The sequence below is a fragment of the Gymnodraco acuticeps genome, unplaced genomic scaffold (assembly GCF_902827175.1).
Source record: "Gymnodraco acuticeps unplaced genomic scaffold, fGymAcu1.1, whole genome shotgun sequence".
Lineage (NCBI taxonomy): Eukaryota > Metazoa > Chordata > Actinopteri > Perciformes > Bathydraconidae > Gymnodraco > Gymnodraco acuticeps.
Genome location: NW_022992310.1, coordinates 240,196 through 260,752, shown reverse-complemented (window position 1 = coordinate 260,752; position 20,557 = coordinate 240,196). Strand labels below are relative to the sequence as shown.

At 40.0% G+C, this 20,557-nt stretch overlaps 1 protein-coding gene across 1 annotated transcript; it reads right to left on the bottom strand.

The window, feature by feature from the left end:
* Positions 1–539: 539 nt before the first annotated feature.
* lpl (lipoprotein lipase) lies at positions 540–13,689 on the bottom strand. Its single transcript, XM_034208223.1, has 10 exons — positions 13,464–13,689; positions 12,311–12,516; positions 11,467–11,646; positions 10,177–10,288; positions 8,379–8,621; positions 7,403–7,645; positions 4,754–4,874; positions 3,780–3,962; positions 3,237–3,344; positions 540–1,827 (listed from the first exon to the last, which is right to left on the bottom strand). The coding sequence occupies exons 1-10, from the start codon at positions 13,561–13,563 to the stop codon at positions 1,776–1,778; spliced, it is 1,548 nt and encodes a 515-aa protein (XP_034064114.1). The 5' UTR covers positions 13,564–13,689; the 3' UTR covers positions 540–1,775.
* Positions 13,690–20,557: the final 6,868 nt, after the last annotated feature.

Sequence of the window (20,557 nt, the reverse complement as noted above, 5' to 3'; positions counted from 1 at the left end):
ATATAATATCTACATAATATCTATATTTTCTATTTCAACATGTATATTTTCTATTTTCTTTTCTTTCTATTCTTGTTTATTTCTAGTTTTGTTTTATTGTAAAATGCCTTGTCTTTTATGCTGCTGCAACAAAAACAATTTCCCAAATTGGGATCAATAAAGTACCATCTTATCTTATCTTAATCACTTTGGTAGGATTTGGTGTTGTTGGCCGCTTTTGAGCAATATGTACACCTCAATTGTGACCCTAGCAACCAGTCCTGTGGACCTCATCTATACTTTGAGATTATGCTACCATAGAAATGGAATATCTTCCCCGTAATTTAGAGTGATCGGGTTCTTCCTTGGCCCTTTCACTTATGGGTTTATCCAAATGATGCCATCTGTCATCGACACAGAGTTACATGCAGTGATGTTTGGCCATGTTTATAGAGGTTCCTGCAGCGTTTATCATTCAGGAAATAGTAAGAACTCCCAAGCAGCTCCTCAATCTTGTAATCAATGTTTTTAAATCTAAAATCAACAGAAATATTGGAATATGTGGTGTATCTCTTTTATTGAACCATCCTGGTGACTTTATTTATACAGTGCACTACATTTCAGGTTATCAAAGTAAGTTCACTGAAAAGCTGGCATGGAGACCAATTTGATCGATCTTCCAAAAGCCTTTTGCATAAAATCACAAAACGCTTAATTTATAAAAATACATCCGACAATAGAAGCCTGCCAAAAAATATATTACAGCTTAATATACAAATATATAAATGTACATTTCCATAAATACAATAATCTTGAGTTGTATTATGGCTAACAAGTAGGCCAGTCCATCACAATTTAGCTTGGCTTGCATATTTATTTTTCAGTAATTGTGTAATGTTTGACCTTTTTAAAATAAGGGCATGTTGTAGGCGGAGCTCAGTCAATGAGGTAAACTGTTGACCCATTCAGGAAGTAATTAGGAAGCACATAGCAAACACTGGATTTCAAATTGACCTCTTTCATAACGGAAAAAAAAACCTAATCTACAAAATGCATATCCTCATTCAACCGCAATCTCAATGACTTTCCGTCTACATGGCTGCAGGGGAGCCTTTTAAAGTGACCAGTGACACAATAACCAAAACAAATGAACAAGCAAGGCTTCACGATATCTGATATCAACACATGACTCATATTAAAATATATATATTATACTGATTAAAACGATATTTACAAAGACCACTGTGATTCTCCACTCAGTAGATAGTAAATACTTCTTTGGTCCCTGTTGATTGTTGGCGATTAGTGGTTCGGTAAAGACAAACATTTGGGACAATTTAAAAATAATTGTGCCTAGATTAAGCCTATCACTCTGAATCATTTATAAACCAACCATAATCCAAGTTCACATAGGCAAGGCAAACACACCACTTCACAGGTTCAATATGCATCAAATTCACTATAAACAGTACATGTGGGCTACAAAAGCATAAACAGATGATTACAAAGATATGAGAGCTACTGAAAGTGTTACTTTGTCATATGTGAGCACATCATCATGAACTGTAACATGTTTGAGCAGCAGATTATGCAGAGAGAGAGAGTAAAAAGAGCAGATTGATGTCCAGCACGGAGGACGAGGTTCTGCTGGTTGCACTGGGAAAAAGGGGGAAAGTCCGAAAAAAACCACAGCATCCAGTAAAAGTCCAGTTATTGCAAAGGCGTTCCCAGTGTTGCTCTGTGCTGTCCATATCTACAGGGAGAGAATGATGTGCGTGATGTGTTCAAGTGCAATTTCAGGCGTCAATCTGCCCGAAAAGACTGCCCTGCGTCTTCAGCTTGTGCATCCTGAGGAGGAGAAAAGACGACAGTGAGCCGGAGAGCTTCTGATAAAACAGGAGAACGTCACTTTTAAAGGTCCCCTATTATACTGTTTTTCATCAATATATTACAGGTCTCAGATATATACAAAACATGTCTCTGAAGTGTTTGTCTCCAAACACCAAACAGATCGTTGCAGCATTACCCATAATCCCCTCTGTTTCAGCCCTGTTTCAAAAGTGCTAATTCTCTGTCTGTTACTTTAGATGAAAATAAGGAGCCCCTCCCCACGCCCCTCTGAGAGAGATTTGGTTACAAAGAACTCAATGGTGCTCTAGGAGGAGATTCAGGTGATAAGGGGGGGGGGGGTTACCTTGGTTGCTGATTGGCTAATGGTTACACAAGACAAAACATCGTTATGACATCATAAAGTGGCCAAAATCTGATCAGCTCATTTTCAGACAGGTTTTTATAGAAATGGATCAGGACAAAAAGAGAGAGAATCTTTGTTCCTGAAACTTTCAGAGTCTCTTTCCACAGAGGGGACACATGTTGATGTAGAAGAGACATGAAGAAGAGGGGACACATGTTGATGTAGAAGAGACATGAAGAAGAGGGGACACATGTTGATGTAGAAGAGACATGAAGAAGAGGGGACACATGTTGATGTAGAAGAGACATGAAGAAGAGGGGACACATGTTGATGTAGAAGAGACATGGAGAAGAGGGGACACATGTTGATGTAGAAGAGACATGGAGAAGAGGGGACACATGTTGATGTAGAAGAGACATGAGGAAGAGGGGACACATGTTGATATAGAAGAGACATGAAGAAGAGGGGACACATGTTGATGTAGAAGAGACATGAAGAAGAGGGGACACATGTTGATGTAGAAGAGACATGAGGAAGAGGGGACACATGTTGATATAGAAGAGACATGAAGAAGAGGGGACACATGTTGATATAGAAGAGACATGAGGAAGAGGGGACACATGTTGATGTAGAAGAGACATGAAGAAGAGGGGACACATGTTGATGTAGAAGAGACATGGAGAAGAGGGGACACATGTTGATGTAGAAGAGACATGAGGAAGAGGGGACACATGTTGATATAGAAGAGACATGAAGAAGAGGGGACACATGTTGATGTAGAAGAGACATGAGGAAGAGGGGACACATGTTGATATAGAAGAGACATGAGGAAGAGGGGACACATGTTGATGTAGAAGAGACATGAAGAAGAGGGGACACATGTTGATGTAGAAGAGACATGAAGAAGAGGGGACACATGTTGATGTAGAAGAGACATGAAGAAGAGGGGACACATGTTGATGTAGAAGAGACATGAAAAGGTGGATTTTGCACAATAGGTGACCTTTAACAATAGGCTTAATATATATATATAACATTTAAAAAAGGCTTCTTCTAAACTTACAATTTCTCTTTACGGCTCATATTGTCTTCGCTTGACTTCACAAAGACTCCAGCTTCTCCTCCTCTGACGAGGAAGGCGAACTCTCCATCTTTTGAGCTGAAGATCACCCTGAAATCAAGCAAAACAATAAATGAAAAACTTAAATACAAAATGTAATACATTCTCAAAAGGATTCAAAGACTTCATTTGTCACGCAGCTTCAGCGTAGTTGTTGGCAATGAAAATCTTAAGTCTCCTCCATACATAGAAGAACAGACATACAAATAGAAGCTTTTTAATGCTCCAGTCACCACAAGTCTACAGTCTGAATTCTCACTGGATCTGTTCTGGCTTACACTAGATCAGGGGTGTCCAAACTACGGCCAGAAAGTATAATGGAATACGGCCCACAATACATTTGATTGATTTTGATAATTGAACTTATGAGGCAATATATACCTCTAAGTGAGCGGTCCATCCCTTCGTATATTTTTCTGTATGTGGCCCTCGGTGAAAGAAGTTTGGATACCCCTATACTAGATAATCATGTTTTTGTGAGCTTACTTGGACTGCGTCTCCCCGGCCTTGATGCGCATCTTCCTGATGTGGAACTTGCTGCTGCCCCACCAGTCGGACCAGCTGATCATGGATTCCTTCTCCCAGCGCAGCTTCACGATCATCAGGTCTCCAATGTCCACATCGGTGGTGATGAGGAAGGACAGGGTGGTGTTACTGTCCAGCACCGGCCTGTGGGGGGGGGGGAGGAGGAGGGACGCTCAATAATCTGCAGCTGGTATTTACCATCATTACTGTATTGAATCAGAAAGAGGTTTATTAGCAGGTCGGTTGACACGTTCGAGGAATTTGACTTGATGTCGTGGTGCATATATTAAAATCTAAATAAAAAAATTATAAGAGAATACAGATAGCAAACTATTGTTTTGGTACACAATGACTGTTTTCTTATTTTATTACTGCCAAATTGTATTATTTCTTTCTATGTAAATACTGCTATATTTCACTATTTCTTTTTAAATATTTTTTATTATAGTTTTCTTATAATAGTTCTCTATCTGTGTTTTTAATTGTTGTTTTACTTGTATGTATGCACCATGACATCAAGTCAAATTCCTCGTACGTGTCATCCTACCTGTTTTAGCACCTACCGTATTTACATCTTCTCTGCATCTCTTGTATGCATGTTTTTATGAATCTGTTATTCCATTATGTGTATTTATTGTGTTCCTTTCTGTTGTCTTCTTATTAAGTGTTAATGATTATGTAAAGCACTTTGAATTGCCTGAGAATGAACTATATAAATAAACGTACCTTACCTGGTAATAAACCTGTTTCTGATTCTGATTTCTAATTCTAAGAAGCGTCACATGTCCAAAGACTGCAAAGCAACACTAAACAATGAAGTCAAAGGAAACATCAAACTATGCGAATGCAAAAATGTCCAGCAACAAGTATCAGCTGATCAGGCATGATTGTGTTTTGATTTTCACATAACAATTTAAAATATATAAGCTACGTACAGGACAAAGGGGATGTCCTCCTTCTCTCCGTGGGTGCCGAACAGAGAGATCTTCATCGGCTGCTCGTTGAAGCTCATGATGTCCTTACCGAAGAGATGCACCTTCACTTGATAGTGGAAAACTACGAGAGAAGAAACACACAGTTTACACCTCAGACACTTTCAGAGCTAAATGTGTTCTCAGCTACCATTGCATTACATTACACGTTACTTGTTAGACGCTTTTATCCAAAGCGACTCACATACTCAATACTGTGGGCAATCCCCACGACATGCTGACTGCAGTGGGGTTTGAACCTGCGCTCCCAACACCAAGGCTCTATCCACTGCGCCACACGCCTCCCTACCGGCCTTACGTCGCTCATACCACTACTTAAAGTTGGTGTTATAACTTTAAAAGCCCTTATGTAACCTTTTCATCTCCATGTGACTCTCACAGCGCTCAGATTTGTGCTAAATCCTTGTTGGTGACATTCGTACACCATTATATATATTTTCATATTTACTAAACATGCTAATCTGTGCACAGAGACAAATTGATCCTAAAATAACTTGTATCACATGCAGCGGTGTCGCGTTCCCTTTGCTAAATACCCATGACCTCTTCATCATGTGACCTCCTGAGTTGAACATGTCTACAACATGTGTGAAAGTTGTGAGTAGACATTAACAGGGTATATGCAGGAATCCTGAAGTCAAATGTAATTCCTTTCAAGACCTTGTTTAAGACCCTTTCCATCAGCACTTTGAGTTTTAACCGGTTACCTTGGCGACACACTTTACCTCACATTGACTATATACAGTATTGATTGTCCTTCCTCCTTATCTTCCAACCATTTGGACGCAAACTTGTATTTCCCCATAACGATGTTGTTTAACAACCGGCGTAAACGGACCTCCGCGCTATCAAGCAGTGAGCGTGCGATGTCCTGTTCAGATGACGTCAAACCCAACGGGATGCCATCAATAAACTACACAGAATCACACTACACACCTACGCCATGATTACATGCAGGCAGACTGTAGAATACAACCTCTTTGGACCATTTATATACTTATTGAAAACAAGCTACAAAATGTAATACCTTGGAAAATGCCGTTTAATACTTTTTTAATAGCCTTAATTTTCGCTAAATTGATTTATCAACTTCTAATACTTTTTAAGACCCCGCGGACACCCTGTGTAAACACCAGCTATACTAATTCCACCTCACCAATAAGGACATTCAACAACAGCTCACACATTGAGGTTTACTCCAATTATGGTATCCATTAACTCTGCGCTCTCTAATCCTCTTTACACACAACTTCTCTACAGTAGCTCAAAGATTCTCACTCCACGATCATGGCGGCCTAAATAATTCACTACGACGATATTATTGTGATATCGTCAAAAAAAAAGAACGTTGAATTCATCTTTAACTGTGATCACTTTTAACTTGAAATTTAGTAATGACTATTTTGTCTTTTTTATTCACTTGTAATCGGTTTTTGTTATCTGCCGAGAGACAAAGGATGTACATTTGCCTTTGCTAAACCCAAAACAATTTATTTTACACCGATGTTCATTAAGTTGTACCGTCCTTTTCAAATATATAAATTGGTTATTGTGCGTTTTTACATATTTTTTGAGCAAATACTTCACTTTGTGTGAGGCTTTGGGGGAAGGAGACAAAGTGACACTGGAAAGACATTTTAAAAAGCTTCGGAAAATGGAAATAAAAAAAGAGGCGCTGTTTTTACACAATATTGATATATTTGTTTCGTAGATCAGGGTTCATACACTTTTTCACCAATGATTTTCAATGACTTCTCCATGACCTTTACCTAATTTTCCATGACCAAAAAATTACTCTTTCTCAGCGTTACCACTGATTTATTTTTATTTTAACATGATAAGCTGGAAAATAAGGTCTGCATCTGAAACATGTTGTGTCTATCTAAAACCAATCAAATAGGCTTACTAGCTTCTACACGCTAAAGCAACTCAAATCTCTCACCAGCAAAACACCTCGTCAGTTAAAAGCCATTTTACGTTTCATTACTAAACGATACAGCATTTATTATCGTTATAGTATTACTATTTCGGCAATTAGATAAAATATAAATTATATTTGATGCAACTTTGGTTACATTTCCATGACTTTTCCAAAACTTTGGGAAAAATATTGTTTTCCATGACTTTTCCAGGGCCTGGAATTTACATTTTGAATTTCCATGACTTTTCCAGGTTTTTAATGACCCTAGGAACCCTGATAAATATAACATTTTTAAACACATTTATTGAATAAATCATGGTAGCGCTTGAACCAAAAAAAAAAAATCTATATTTTTGATCAATACTTCGATATTGATGTCGCGACAATACGGTGGTGTTCAGTGCTGCTGCTTTCATCAAATATTTACACAATGAGATGTTTGATGAATAGTCGTCATAAAAGGTGATATGAAGACTAAGTTGGTGAAGGCAAATACTAGAAGAGTTGTGTTGATGTAGAAAATGTACCACAATGGAGCCTTTAAAACTAGGAAAAGACACTTATCAATCCAAATTCTTTGACGTTTTATATCAGGATACTTGTTATAATTTATCTCTTCTATTTTCTGAGCTGCAAGCGCTTCATCAAATGTTCTCTCTCTGGGTGTTTACCTTTGTAGGGACTCATGTCGCGGGTCTTGAGGAACATCTTGACGCTGCGGGTCATGCGGACCTTGTTGATGTTGTAGCCCAGCTTGTTGCAGCGGTTCTTCCTGCAGCTCAGGCACATGCCCTTGTTGAAGGCCTCTCTGGAGTTGCAGCGGTACGCCATGCTCTGCTGCTGCGTGTTCAGCAGAGAGTCGATGAACAGGTGGATGGAGCGCTCGTGAGAACACTTGACGAGCTGGTCCATATCTGCAGCACACCAGAAAGTACAGAAGCTGTGAAACCTCTGCGTTTTCCATCACATCACGTCATGCTAAACGAGAGAATGTCTTCCTCATGTGTATGGCTCTTTACATGTCAGGGCTGACCCAAGAGGCATTTCTCACTTAGTCCTGCATTGCTCAGTTAGAACACGTACAGCAGCTGAGCTGGAGGACAAACTGTGAATCTCTGACTGTAGAAAAACATATTTACCTTGCAGCCGTGAAAGCTTTTACAATCTCAAAGTGTCGTGTCAACTTACAAAAGCCTATAGAAACTGTTAACAACTACAGTCTGAACAACAGGTTCTCGTACAGCTGCGATTAGTCCATCAACAGATAAATAACCTCCAATTATTCTAATAATCCAATCATAAAGTTATTTTCATCCAATGTTTGGCACAAAATACTGTTCGCAGCTTCTCAAATGTGGAGTTTTTTTTCTCTTATTTCATAATAAACTAAACATCTATGGGTTTTGGACTGAAACAAGACATCACCTTGGACTTTGTGGAAACTGGGATGGACATATTTCACTATTTTCTGACAATGTATAGGCCAAAAGATTAATAAAGACAATAATCAATAGTTACAGGCATATTTAGGGGTTCACTTCTGGCCCCTGATGTCTCATACCAAACAGGTCTTCTCTGTAAGCCCAGCCCATCATCATCTCAAGCAGAGTAAAGTAAGGACCAATGAGAAGTGATGTGAGTACGTACTCTGGAGGCCCTTGATGCCCGACAGTGCGATGCCCATCAGCGTGTTCTGGATGTCACAGCCCGGCTGGAAAGTGCCTCCGTTGGGGTAAATGTCGATGTGGCCCACGGGTCTCTGGATGCCGATGCTGCGGTCCGGGGACCCCCTGGTGTTGGTGTGCAGGACGTCCACAAACTGGGCATCGCCTTTGGACAAAATGTTCTGATTGTCTGCATGCTCGAAGGTGGGACCTGCAGGATCGAGACCTGGAGACGAGAACAGAGAAAGAGTTGTTGATTCTGCACATTCTCCATGAAGAAAGAGTGAGATACTAAACGACCCAAAGCAGAAGAAATGTATCTTTCTATGGATTTATCTTCCTGTAATCTGTGCTGTCCTGCTTTTCATTCTTACCCTATTGCTGTTAAACTACTGAATTTCCCCACGGAGATTAATAGAGGTCCATCTTATTTTATCTTACCTATAAAACTGTACTTTGAAGCATTTTAGTTTTGGGTTTCATTTGGTCTCTTTTTGCAGCTTTGCAGGAGCTCAGAACAAAGTGACGCAGTGATTGTTAACTCTTCATTTCCTCCTGCCTCGCATAATGAGAAACATACCAAATATTATAAGCAGGTCAGAGAGATTTCAAAGCTCTATAGTGACAAATAGTGGGATTGGACCCGCTACACTGGCACCGACCGGCCACATGCAGACAATACAGGCCAGGAATGCAGAAGATTACATTTCACTGGTGTGTTGCTTTTACGAGCAGGGCCCTGATATTACATTACAGTGTGTTATGGTATGTTTGCACGCGTGAAATCATTGCCTCAGAGAGAAACTGTGGACATTATAAGCGCCTATTAAAAAAGAAAAAGGTTTAGAGCTAAAACACATGGTTGTACAATGTAAGACACTTTCCAGTTTCTCTGTATGTAGAGGAAGCAGCAGAGCATACTTTGGTTAAAGGGGACATACTCTGCTGATTTTCAAGTTCATATCAGTATGTAGTGTCTCTACTTTAAAGAGTCCTCTCCTGCTGATGTTCAGGTGTATATCAGTATGTAGTGTCTCTACTTTAAAGAGTCCTCTCCTGCTGATGTTCAGGTGTATATCAGTATGTAGTGTCTCTACTTTAAAGAGTCCTCTCCTGCTGATGTTCAGGTGTATATCAGTATGTAGTGTCTCTACTTTAAAGAGTCCTCTCCTGCTAATATTCAGGTGTATATCAGTATGTAGTGTCTCTACTTTAAAGAGTCCTCTCCTGCTGATGTTCAGGTGTATATCAGTATGTAGTGTCTCTACTTTAAAGAGTCCTCTCCTGCTGATGTTCAGGTGTATATCAGTATGTAGTGTCTCTACTTTAAAGAGTCCTCTCCTGCTGATGTTCAGGTGTATATCAGTATGTAGTGTCTCTACTTTAAAGAGTCCTCTCCTGCTGATGTTCAGGTGTATATCAGTATGTAGTGTCTCTACATGTCTCCATGGTTTAATGTTCAAAAAGCTCTTCATTGTTCTCATACTGCCTGTGCTGCAGCACCTCTTTTCACCCTCTGTCTGAAACCAGAGCCCAGTCTGCTCTGATTGGTTAGCTGATTGGTCAACACCTTAGAGATGTCCCGCCCCTTAGCCTATCACGTACAATGTGTTGGAGCGCTAGCCAATAGAAGCACGATTGTTATAGAAGTAAACAAAGGGGGAAAGTTGGAAGAAACTTTAGGATTTTAGCCTTTGAAGAATTCACATGCACGAAAACCTGTATAACACACTAGAGGAAAGGGAAAGGGACATGCTAGGGCCTCTTTAAGATGTCCTCACCTGTTATTCTGCTGATTCTATGGTCAGTAAGGTCTCCGGCAATTCCCGCCACATGCGCTCCAAGACTGTACCCCAGCAGATGGAGCCTCTCCCAGGGCAGCTGCAGCTCTTTCTGAAGGAGAAGGAGAATGAAACGTGTCAGAGGAACATGTTGATATGTGTTCAAACAGTTCAAAGGAGAACCCCACAGACTTGCCGAAGGCTGTTCTTGGCAAAGCACTGCAGCACTCTGTTTAAGTATTAATGGAGTCTGGGTCCAAAATAGTTTGTACAATTGTGTGGTTTGCCAAATAAATTAAGCAAGCTTGGAACGCACGTAGACAAACAGGTGAGAGCGTTTATGCCTAAAGCCTCTGTTTGCATTGATGTCGATCGAACAAAGTCTGCACTCCACTCAAAACTCAGCCTTGTAATGAGAGGCTGCCGCAGACATGGCAATAACACACACACACACACACACACACACACAACAAATTTGTGACAGATTTGTTGGCTGCTCTCATATCTTTGCTGGCAGTAGGGCGATATGATAAGAGAATCAAATATCACAATATTTTGAAACTAAATACTTGATAGTGATATTGTGGCGATCTTTTAGGTACTAGTAACAAAAGTCAGTTGACGACTGGTGCTTTTATAAAGTATTTACACGCATTTTGATAAATAGTCATCAGTAATGTGGATAAAATGAGTAATTGGGTGAAAGTAGATAATAGAAAAGGCAAAAGAAAATCTGGTACATTTATAAAATGACGTCACTAACCATCTAAACCAGGAGAAATCAACATTTATGATGTTATAAAATCCGAAAGTCTCAAATCAAAATAAGGATATAATATTAACATATCGCCCGGGTCTGGCTGTCAGATTATCAAAGAATCTGTCGGACAATAAATGACGAGGTGGATAAATGCCACTTTTTGACATGGACCATGAGCAGTATATGATCCAGTTGTTAGCCAGCAACTTTTAGCTGCACTGCTCCCAAACTCTGGAACTCCCTCCCCCTTCACATCCGACAGTCTGACACAATCACCACATTCACGTCCCTCCTCAAAACCCACCTGTTCAGATCGGCCTACTCACTGTAGTGCTCCCTATCACCTGTCTCCCCTGAATAACCCGTCCCAAGTCAAGTGTCCACTTTAATTGTCTTCTCCATGATGGTATGTTTTTATCATGTTCTGTTGCCTCTTAGAATATTCAACAAATTGTACGGTGTCTTTGGATGTCATGAAAGGCGCCTTGAATAAAATGTATTATTATTATTAGATCAAAACTTAGACTCACTTGGATCCAGGAGACGAACTTGGCCACGTCGCGGCCCACCAGCTTGGTGTAGGCGGCGGAGGTCGGGTAGTGCTGGTTGGCTCGGGTCAGCCAGTCCACCACGATGACGTTGGCGCTGGGCTCTCGCTCGTACAGAGCAGACACCAGTTTGGGCACCCAGCTCTCAAACATGCCTGTCACCTACAGAAACACACACACACACATGTTCTAGTGTCAGCTGCAGGGTGGCGTGATTTATTGTGGCCCCTCGTTCCGTGGTTATGCTGTGAATGGAGTGAAGCCAATGCGTCATCAGGTTCAAATCTGACTGGCTGTAAATCACATTACAGAGGAGATGCCTGCAGAGAGAACTCACTGCCCTCAGCGTGAAATGTGAATATAATGTACAGATGCTCATCATTTTCAACTTGGATCAACATTTATGATCAGTTTATTGTCATTGGCAAGACTCAAATTCGATTTAATGATTATGCAATGCACTGTTTTGGGCATTTTCTCATCTGATATTTTGGTGTAATTGGTCAAAACATCTGTTTCTCTCAGTATCAGTAGTAGACTTTTAAAGATATAATCAAAACAGTGAACCTTATGTTGTGTCATAATGATGGAGAGAGAGAAAGAATACGAAGACACAGAATGACATATATTTTCTTCTTGACATGTTTGTATTGTTATTTCAATGATTAAATTAACCAGTATGAATGCAAAAGAATCAAATTCTCAGTACATTTCCCCCGTATTACCAATGGTTAATAACATTACCTACATGCACATCACACAAATACAGGCTTAATTTACAAATGAGGCACTTATAACAACACGAATTACATTTAGTGTTACATACCGTCCAGCCATGAATCATGATGAAGGTCTGGGTCTCGGGGTTGAATTCACACTCTTTGATGGTCTCCGGTCTGCCGGGCACGATGTAACACATGTCCTCGTCAGGGATGTCCTGAGTGCGCAGGGAGAACTTGGTCACAATGTCAGTGAAGTCTGTGATCCACTCGGTGGTGGTGGGCAGGGGAGCATCGGTCACTGTGCTGTTTACTGTTACAACACACACACACACACACACACACACACACACACACACGCACACACACACACACAGAGAGAGAAACACAGGAGATTAGATTATGATGGTATGACAGAAATGTAGAGGATTTCATGCACAAATCAGGGATTGTCACTAGGATATAATGTACATGTATAACATTATTATAACACCTTCCAGTTTTATGCACACAAACAACAACCAAGCAACAGTTTAAAATAGTTTGGACAGTTGCACCAGACATAATAACAACAATAAACCTATATTTGTCATGCAGATTACCGCACGCTGCTGCTCTTCTTAAACATATAAAGTGACCACTATTAACACCAGTATGAGTGTTCCAGTAGAGACATACAGTAGAGCATGGCAGTGTCGCCCCCTTTTGTCTCATAAAATGCATAAAATGAATTAAACTTAAAAAGATTTAAATTCCTAAAGGGATTGAGTGTATTTCCGAAAAATAAATCGGGGTAAAAAAAAAACGAATAACATTCTTCCACTGTTTTGTTTTGAGTCTTTGAAAAAGAATCAGATAACAGCTAATTGGTTTAAAGTGGAGGGATGTCACTACAGAGAGGGGGGTATAAGTCTTTCTGAAATAATTGTTTTGGTATTTTAACTTGAACAAACAATGCGATTTTGTTAGATTTTGAAATGCTCTGTTTTTGTATGTTAGTGTGTCCTTTTCCTCTGTCCGTTCTCCAGACAAAAGGCCTGCAGCAGCCGGGTCTCTTCATGCACACATGGACCTGAGGCACTGAAATGGGATGCAGACCTGCAGACCTGAGCAGGGTTACTCTCGGTCACATCGGAACAGCATGCATTCATTAACCTGTTTATTATTCCTAAAACTACTGCCGATGAATCACCATATCAATAATCTGCCTAACAGGTTATCTCAATAATAAAAAAAGACAACGGTGAGGGAGGCTCTTACCAAACTCAGTGGTGGTGAGTTCAGGCTCAGAAGAAAAAGTTGCAAAGATTTTTCCCAAAATTATCCAAACAGACAAAAAACAGATATTTTCTTTTCCCATATTAATGAGAAGTTTTTTTTTCTAGAATATCCTGAATGAAAAAAAAGGGCTTTAAAAAAATCGTTGTATATCCAAGCGAGTGTTTTAAAGCACAAAAGTGTCAGCAGTTGCGGTTTAGGGTAAAGTTTCTGATGGTCTGTCACCGTTGCCGCTCCAAGTCATCTTTATGGGTGGCTCATTTGAATACTCACACCTGATTGGCTGAGAGTTGGAGGGCGGGGTTTCAACTTTGTCCCGTCTCTGATTCACAGACATCATTCAAGGCTGAGTAACAGCAGCGGAAGGGTCTCTATCAATAGATTTCCACATTTAAAACAAGGTGTTTAAAGGTTACAGAGAAAAAACAGGAACAAACTCTCATTGTGAAAATTAGTTTTTTATAACTCGTAAAAGGTTGTTGAAAAGGACAACCGTGATTTATGAGATTCATTGTTGTTTTGACATATTTAAGCCAACTAAAATCGTGAATTGTAATTGTTACTAGTAAAAGTATGCAGTATTATTAGTAAAATCAATAAAGTTTGAAAAAGTACGAAAAATGCTCCTGTCAGTATTTAATCCTACATTATAAACCATTTTATTTTATTTCTGATGCTTTTATTTTGTAACAATGCAAAATGTTGTGTGTACATTTTTATTTTTTAAGTAACAATTAACTATTGTAATCAAAATGATGTCGTAAAAAAGTCTAATATTTTTCCCAGAGCTGTTAACTGCGCATACGTTGGCACTAAATGTATACATTACATTACATTGCATTTAGCTGACGCTTTTATCCAAAGCGACTTACAATAAGTGCGTTCGACCAACAAAATACAAACTTGAAGAAAACAGAATCATATAAGTACATCAGGCTTCATAGAGCAAAAACATTTCAAGTGCTACTCAACTGGCTTTAGATAAGCCAGCCCTTTATTAGTAGGCCTATATAAGTGCTTTGTTAATAGTTCTATCGCTCAAAGTGGAGTCAAAAGAGATGAGTTTTCAGTCTGCGCCGGAAGGTGTGTAAGCTATCTGCTGTCCTGATGTCAATGGGGAGCTCATTCCACCATCTTGGAGCCAGGATAGCAAACCCACGTGTTTTTGCTGATGGGAACTTGGGTCCCCTTCGCAGCGAGGGTGCAGCGAGCCGTTTGGTTGATGCAGAGCGTAGTGCACGTGCTGGGGTGTACAGTTTAACCATGTCCTGGATGTAGGAAGGGCCAGATCCATTCGCAGCATGGTACGCAAGTACCATTGTCTTGAAGTGGATTCTAGCAGTATACTGAGTTACCTCAATGTGTGCTTTAGTACAGTACTTGAGTAAGAAAATATATAATGTTTTGTACAGTCAACTTATAGTTCTGTTTCTTACAATTTAATGAAGTTTACTTTATTTCACCCGGGATAATGCACTCAGAATACGGCTCTCCATGTGTCCTTAGTAAATAAATAAAAACAGAAATAACTATACAACGAAAACACATTAATAACAATAAAATCTCTTGATAAAGTATTGTTACAAGCTAATAAATGATTAACGTATCATACCGGAATACATCAAACCTCTCCATCTCCAGACATATTTCCGAGAGGATCACACTTTTCAGACTTTCAAACTATGACTAAATTGTCACTGATGTTTACCTTATCAGATCTATATATTGGGATTGTTTATGGGTTATTTGATGCCACGGTGAGGTCACTGAGCTCAGGTTAGATCATCTTTCACAAATCCTCAGAGCTGTGGGGGTGTGAGAAAGCCTCCTCTCCTATTGGTGGAGCACAACTCAAAACCAATGGCAAAGCACAAGAGGGCATCAAATGATACTAACATGTCTTCTGATTGCATGCAAAAAGGGGTTGGAGAGATAACCGAGGACGAATAAATAATCACAAGTGCATTCCCATCTAATATCCTGTAACAAAAACAAGATGCCGAGATACATTCTTCATGATGCCAGTTAAACCTCTCTGCAGCACTTCGGGGCATCGAAGAAACTAAAATCAAAGACACATGTAGAGAAGACATGTGGGAAGAGAGTGTTATGAGGATTTTCAGGGCAAAACACCTGCGTGAGAATATTTTAAAACCTCTGCTTTCTCTCAAAACCAAACCAGATCAACCGATGACCTCCTAGATATTCTGACATCACAATAACGTTTCTGTGTTTATAAAAAACGTTTGTCGTTTTTTTCAGAGAATCAGCTCAAGCCTGTAGAGATATGTGAATGAGATTTGGATTAAGGAAATCACGTCAGGAGCGTGATTTAGATTCAGGGCTGTGTTGTTTAATGCAAAGGCACATTGTTTTCCCTTTTACCTGAACAAAATATGTATTGTCTTTATCTTTTATCTGTCCTTCAGTTATTTATTATTTTGTTCTAATAAATGAATGTTTACAGATTAACTCAATAAGGGTATTTGAACTCCTCCATCTTAATTTGTGATCATGCATATAACATAATCTGCATTGTTTTGTTTTATATCACATGTCACTTGTTAGACGCTTTTATCCAAAGCGACTTACATACTCAATACTGTGGGAAATCCCCACAGGAGCAGTTTGGGGTGAAGTGACTCAGGGACACAACGACATGCTGACTGCAGTGGGGTTTGAACCTGGGAACACCAACGCACTAGTCCACTACGCCTTTAATGTTTAAAACAAATCAAACAAAAAGAAAATAATCTGATGTTTGTCATTTTTACTTTATCTGGCTTCTCTTCGTCATTGTTTTGGCTCTCAAAATCCAGATCAAGATGTAAATAATAACAATAACTGCAAAACCAACCAACTGTTTAAAATATACCTTTTCCCCCTCTTACCTCAGTAAACCCTGGTTATACATAGACAAGTATTATGTCTTATTAAAAAAGGATTTACTAATGGAGCTTCTGTGACACATTTTCTGAAACGTTGTCATGTTGAAAAGCAATTATCTTAAAATATGTGAAGGTAATTCAAATCTGTGGCTGATTAAATAACATCAAGTCTTTTTTCAACCTGTCATTGAGAGCTTTTGGAATCTGATTCACTTTCCTTCATGAACTTTTTCTGCCGATTGCACCCTGTTGTCCTCAGTAATTAACTTCTGCTCTATATTTACCTTCTCTAAATATAGTCCCCTATTTCTTTTATCGTTTGATTATACATAATGTTTGCCTGTGTGTGTGTGTGTGTGTGTGTGTGTGTGTGTGTGTGTGTGTGTGTGTGTGTGTGTGTGTGTGTGTGTGTGTGTGTGTGTGTGTGTGTGTGTGTGTGTGTGTGTGTGTGTGTGTACATGTGTGTGTGTGTGTGTGTGTGTGTGTGTGTGTGTGTGTGTGTGTGTGTGTGTGTGTGTGTGTGTGTGTGTGTGTGCGTGTGTGTGTGTGTGTGTGTTGTGTGTGTGTGTGTGTGTGTGTGGTCTAGCATTACTATACTTGTGGGGACCTACATCTGTTTACATAGTCACGTGTGAGGACTGGCTTCCCTTATGGGGACAAATTGGAGGTCCCCATGAGGGGAATCATTAATTTTAGGGTGAAGACTTGGTTAGGTTTAGGATTAGGGTAAGGTTAAGGGTAAGGGTAAGGGTTAGGCATGTGTTGGTTATGGTTAAGGTTAGGATAAGTCTCCAGGAAATGCATGTAAGTCAATGTAATGTCCCCTGAAGTGATGTATACATGATGTGTGTGTGTGTGTGTGTGTGTGTGTGTGTGTGTGTGGGGTGTGTGTGTGTGTGTGTGTGTGTGTGTGTGTGTGTGTGTGTGTGTGTGTGTGTGTGTGTGTGTGTGTGTGTGTGTGTGTGTGTGTGTGTGTGTGTGTGTGTGTGTGTGTGTGTGCGTGTGGTGTGTGTGTACCAGTGATTGTCAGGGAGGTGATGCTTATGGTCCAGACCAACAAACCCAACCCAGTGATTAGAGAGAGGAGTGACGCCTCTCCTCCATCCTGTGATCTCAGTCCTTCATCTCTGAACTCACTTCTCTACATCCCAAGGGGGAGATGCAGCGATAAAAGACGGGAGAAACGTCATGTCCTGTACGAGGCACACCCTGGCATGGTTTAGAATAAATCTGACGTTTCTGAGGGGTTTCCAAAAGCAAAAAGAGGGGGAAAGGATTCAGAAGAAACAACGAGAAGAAGAATGAGAGCAGAACTGATCAAAGACAGGCAAATAAAATGCAACATAACAACAGTTTACCATGCAGCAGTGTTTTGCCTCATATACAGATCTGATATTTAAGACAGCGGATACTTCTATTGTACTAAAGACCATTTATTGACACAGTGGCACAGTCATGACGTACTTTGGAAGGCCAACCAGATAGTTAGCATTGCAAGAGCTCCGTCGACAAAGAGCCCATTTCAAAAAGTTAAGTCTTAGACTAACCCATGTTTATGCTACTTACATATATTATTCAGCAGGATAATCCACACATATTGACACTACTTTAATAATTTTTGAAGCATGAAATAAAATATAAAAAGCTAATGTAATGCTATAAAAGAAACACTGCTAAGCTAGCGGCGGCTAATGTTCAGCCTGTTGACATTTTGTAGTCTTTTAAGACACGTAAAAGCATTAGACATTCACCAGGGGAGAATTTACTGACAAATAACAAAACGTCTCATAAGTTTGTATTAACCACAGACCTTATTTCAGGCTTCAAATTTAAACAGATTGCACAAAATGTTGACTTTTAGACGTGCAAACAGGAAGTGCTGAAATGTTGACCGGTTTAGGACTCACTCCCGCATCTCTCCACATCACCATTCTATTATATTTTCTTTTCTATTCTATTTTATTGTATTTACTTGCATTATTTCAAGTGTTTTATTGCGTTGCACTGTTGGAGGAGCATGGGACCTAAGATCGACATAACTAAACTGTAGCTATGTACGTATGACAATAAAAGGGTTAGGGTTATCTTAATCTTGAATCTTGAATCAGATATTGTAAGAGAGGGGTGCAGCTGTATGCAGATTTGGATTTGCAACGGAGTGGACTTGTAATGAGATCAATCTGCGCCCTTGTTATGATAAGTAGAGGTGAATGGGGTGGAGGAGGGCCGCAGGGGTGATGCCTGAAATGACAGCTGAGGAGGAGAAAGGAGAACAGATTTCAAAGTTTGACAGCAATGATTGGCTCTTGGAGATCATGGCAGAATGTGGGTGGATGCCTATTATCAGCTGATTAGAGGCAGCTGGAGGAGTGTGAGAGGATTAGGAACAAATCAAGATAAAAGGTATCTGTCTGATTTAACGTGCGCTGAGCTATGTATGTCCAATTGTATTGTCATTTTGTTTGGCTTTGACCTGCTGAGGAAATTAAACTGTATCTTTTCAGCTGGGGAGGAATTCTTCACTTTCCTGTTTTTCTCGAGCTTTGTAAACCTTAAAGTCTGCATTTTTGTTTCACATTCCTGTTTGCAACTTGTGACGATCATGAGGCGAGCTGTCCAGCTACCCAGACTTCTCGAATCTGCTGAATGTTTGAGGTGACAGAGTTCATCTGCGTCCAGTTTTGTCTCTTTTTCTTAACTTTTTTGCCTGCAATATTTACATGTGTTCACAGGATTTGAAGGAGTGGACTGCTGTAGCAAACAGGTGTAGCTATAACCTTCACACGCTAATGAAGACATACACCTCATAAAAATGTGTTTAAAGGCAAAGGTATAAATCAAGAGTATATATTTTCCCTCTTATCTGTATCGCTATTAATCAATTGTTTTGATTCACAGAAAGGAGCGTGTTACCGCTTGTGGACGAGAGGCTCGTTCTTACTTGTTGTTGGGTGTAGTTCAATTGAAAGAAATGAAGCTGATCCAAATTAGGTCTGTGGATTAACTTCAGTAAACGAGTAATGATTTATGCATTGTTGTTATTTGGGCGTTTCAGGACCCACAAGCCAAGTGCCACCTAGTTCCTTCTAGTAGTGCTTTTGGGGGGTTTTCCCTTTCTTGTAGTGTGTTTATGTTGGTTTTTGTGCATGTAAATGGTCTGCAAAGGTTAAAATAACTGTTTTCTCCAGAGGTTTCTCTCCCACTCCCAAATATGAACCTGAAAATGAGCAGAATATGTGCTCTTTAAGTAGCCATGCAAACACACTCACACACTCAACGGTGCATTCCTCAATGTGAGCGTCCTTTCTATTGACTCACTGAGAAAGCTGATTTTAGAGAAAACAGGGATTGGGTTTCGGGGGCGATGCAGAATAAATATGAATAGGGCAGGCCTCCTGTTGTTTAGAGGGGTTACACCATGTGTGTACATCATCTGGTTTGAGGACTTTTCTTTTACTGAGAGACTTTTAATGCTGACGTGGCTCTATTTAGATCTGGGGCCATCTTCTTTTATGTATCCCCTGTGCAGTACAAGGCCAATCTCTATTTGTGTTTCATTCTTTTATTAAACTTATCACAACGTGTTCCCCTTTATCTAAATGTTTCTACTGTCGGACACAACAGGGGAGGTAAAAGACCTTCAGGGACTTCTGCTTACACCTTGAAGGCAGCTGCTGTAGAGAACTCAATGTCAAAGCGAGGGAAAAAAATCATGGTCCCACCGATTGTATGGTGTGTTACACATTTGTGGCATGAAAGCTAATGGGACCGCTCTAATTATCCAGCACCACAGTGGGTTTTAGCTTTATTGCCCATTCAGAATCCATTAGACGTGGAGAGAGATTTGCAGGGCATGACAGAGAGAAAGAAAGAAAGAATCCTCAGTGGGAGTCCAGGCTTTTACGAGTGTCCTACTAAAGACACCGTAAGGCCATAAAAGAGCCTTGAGTGTGTGAGGAAGGCAGTGTTTTATTCCTCTATTCAAGGGTGACATGAAGAGGTCGTGTTACACACTCACACCAGCTGGTTAACAAGGGAACCAATTAACGGGTGAATTGCGTGTGAGTAAATGTTTGTAGACGTACACAGATAGTGCCTCTTGTTTGTATCCCTGTTCACTTTTTATTGCATCTATTTGGACATTTCAATCGCTTTCCAGTAAGTCACCAGCTCAAGGGAAAACTGCCT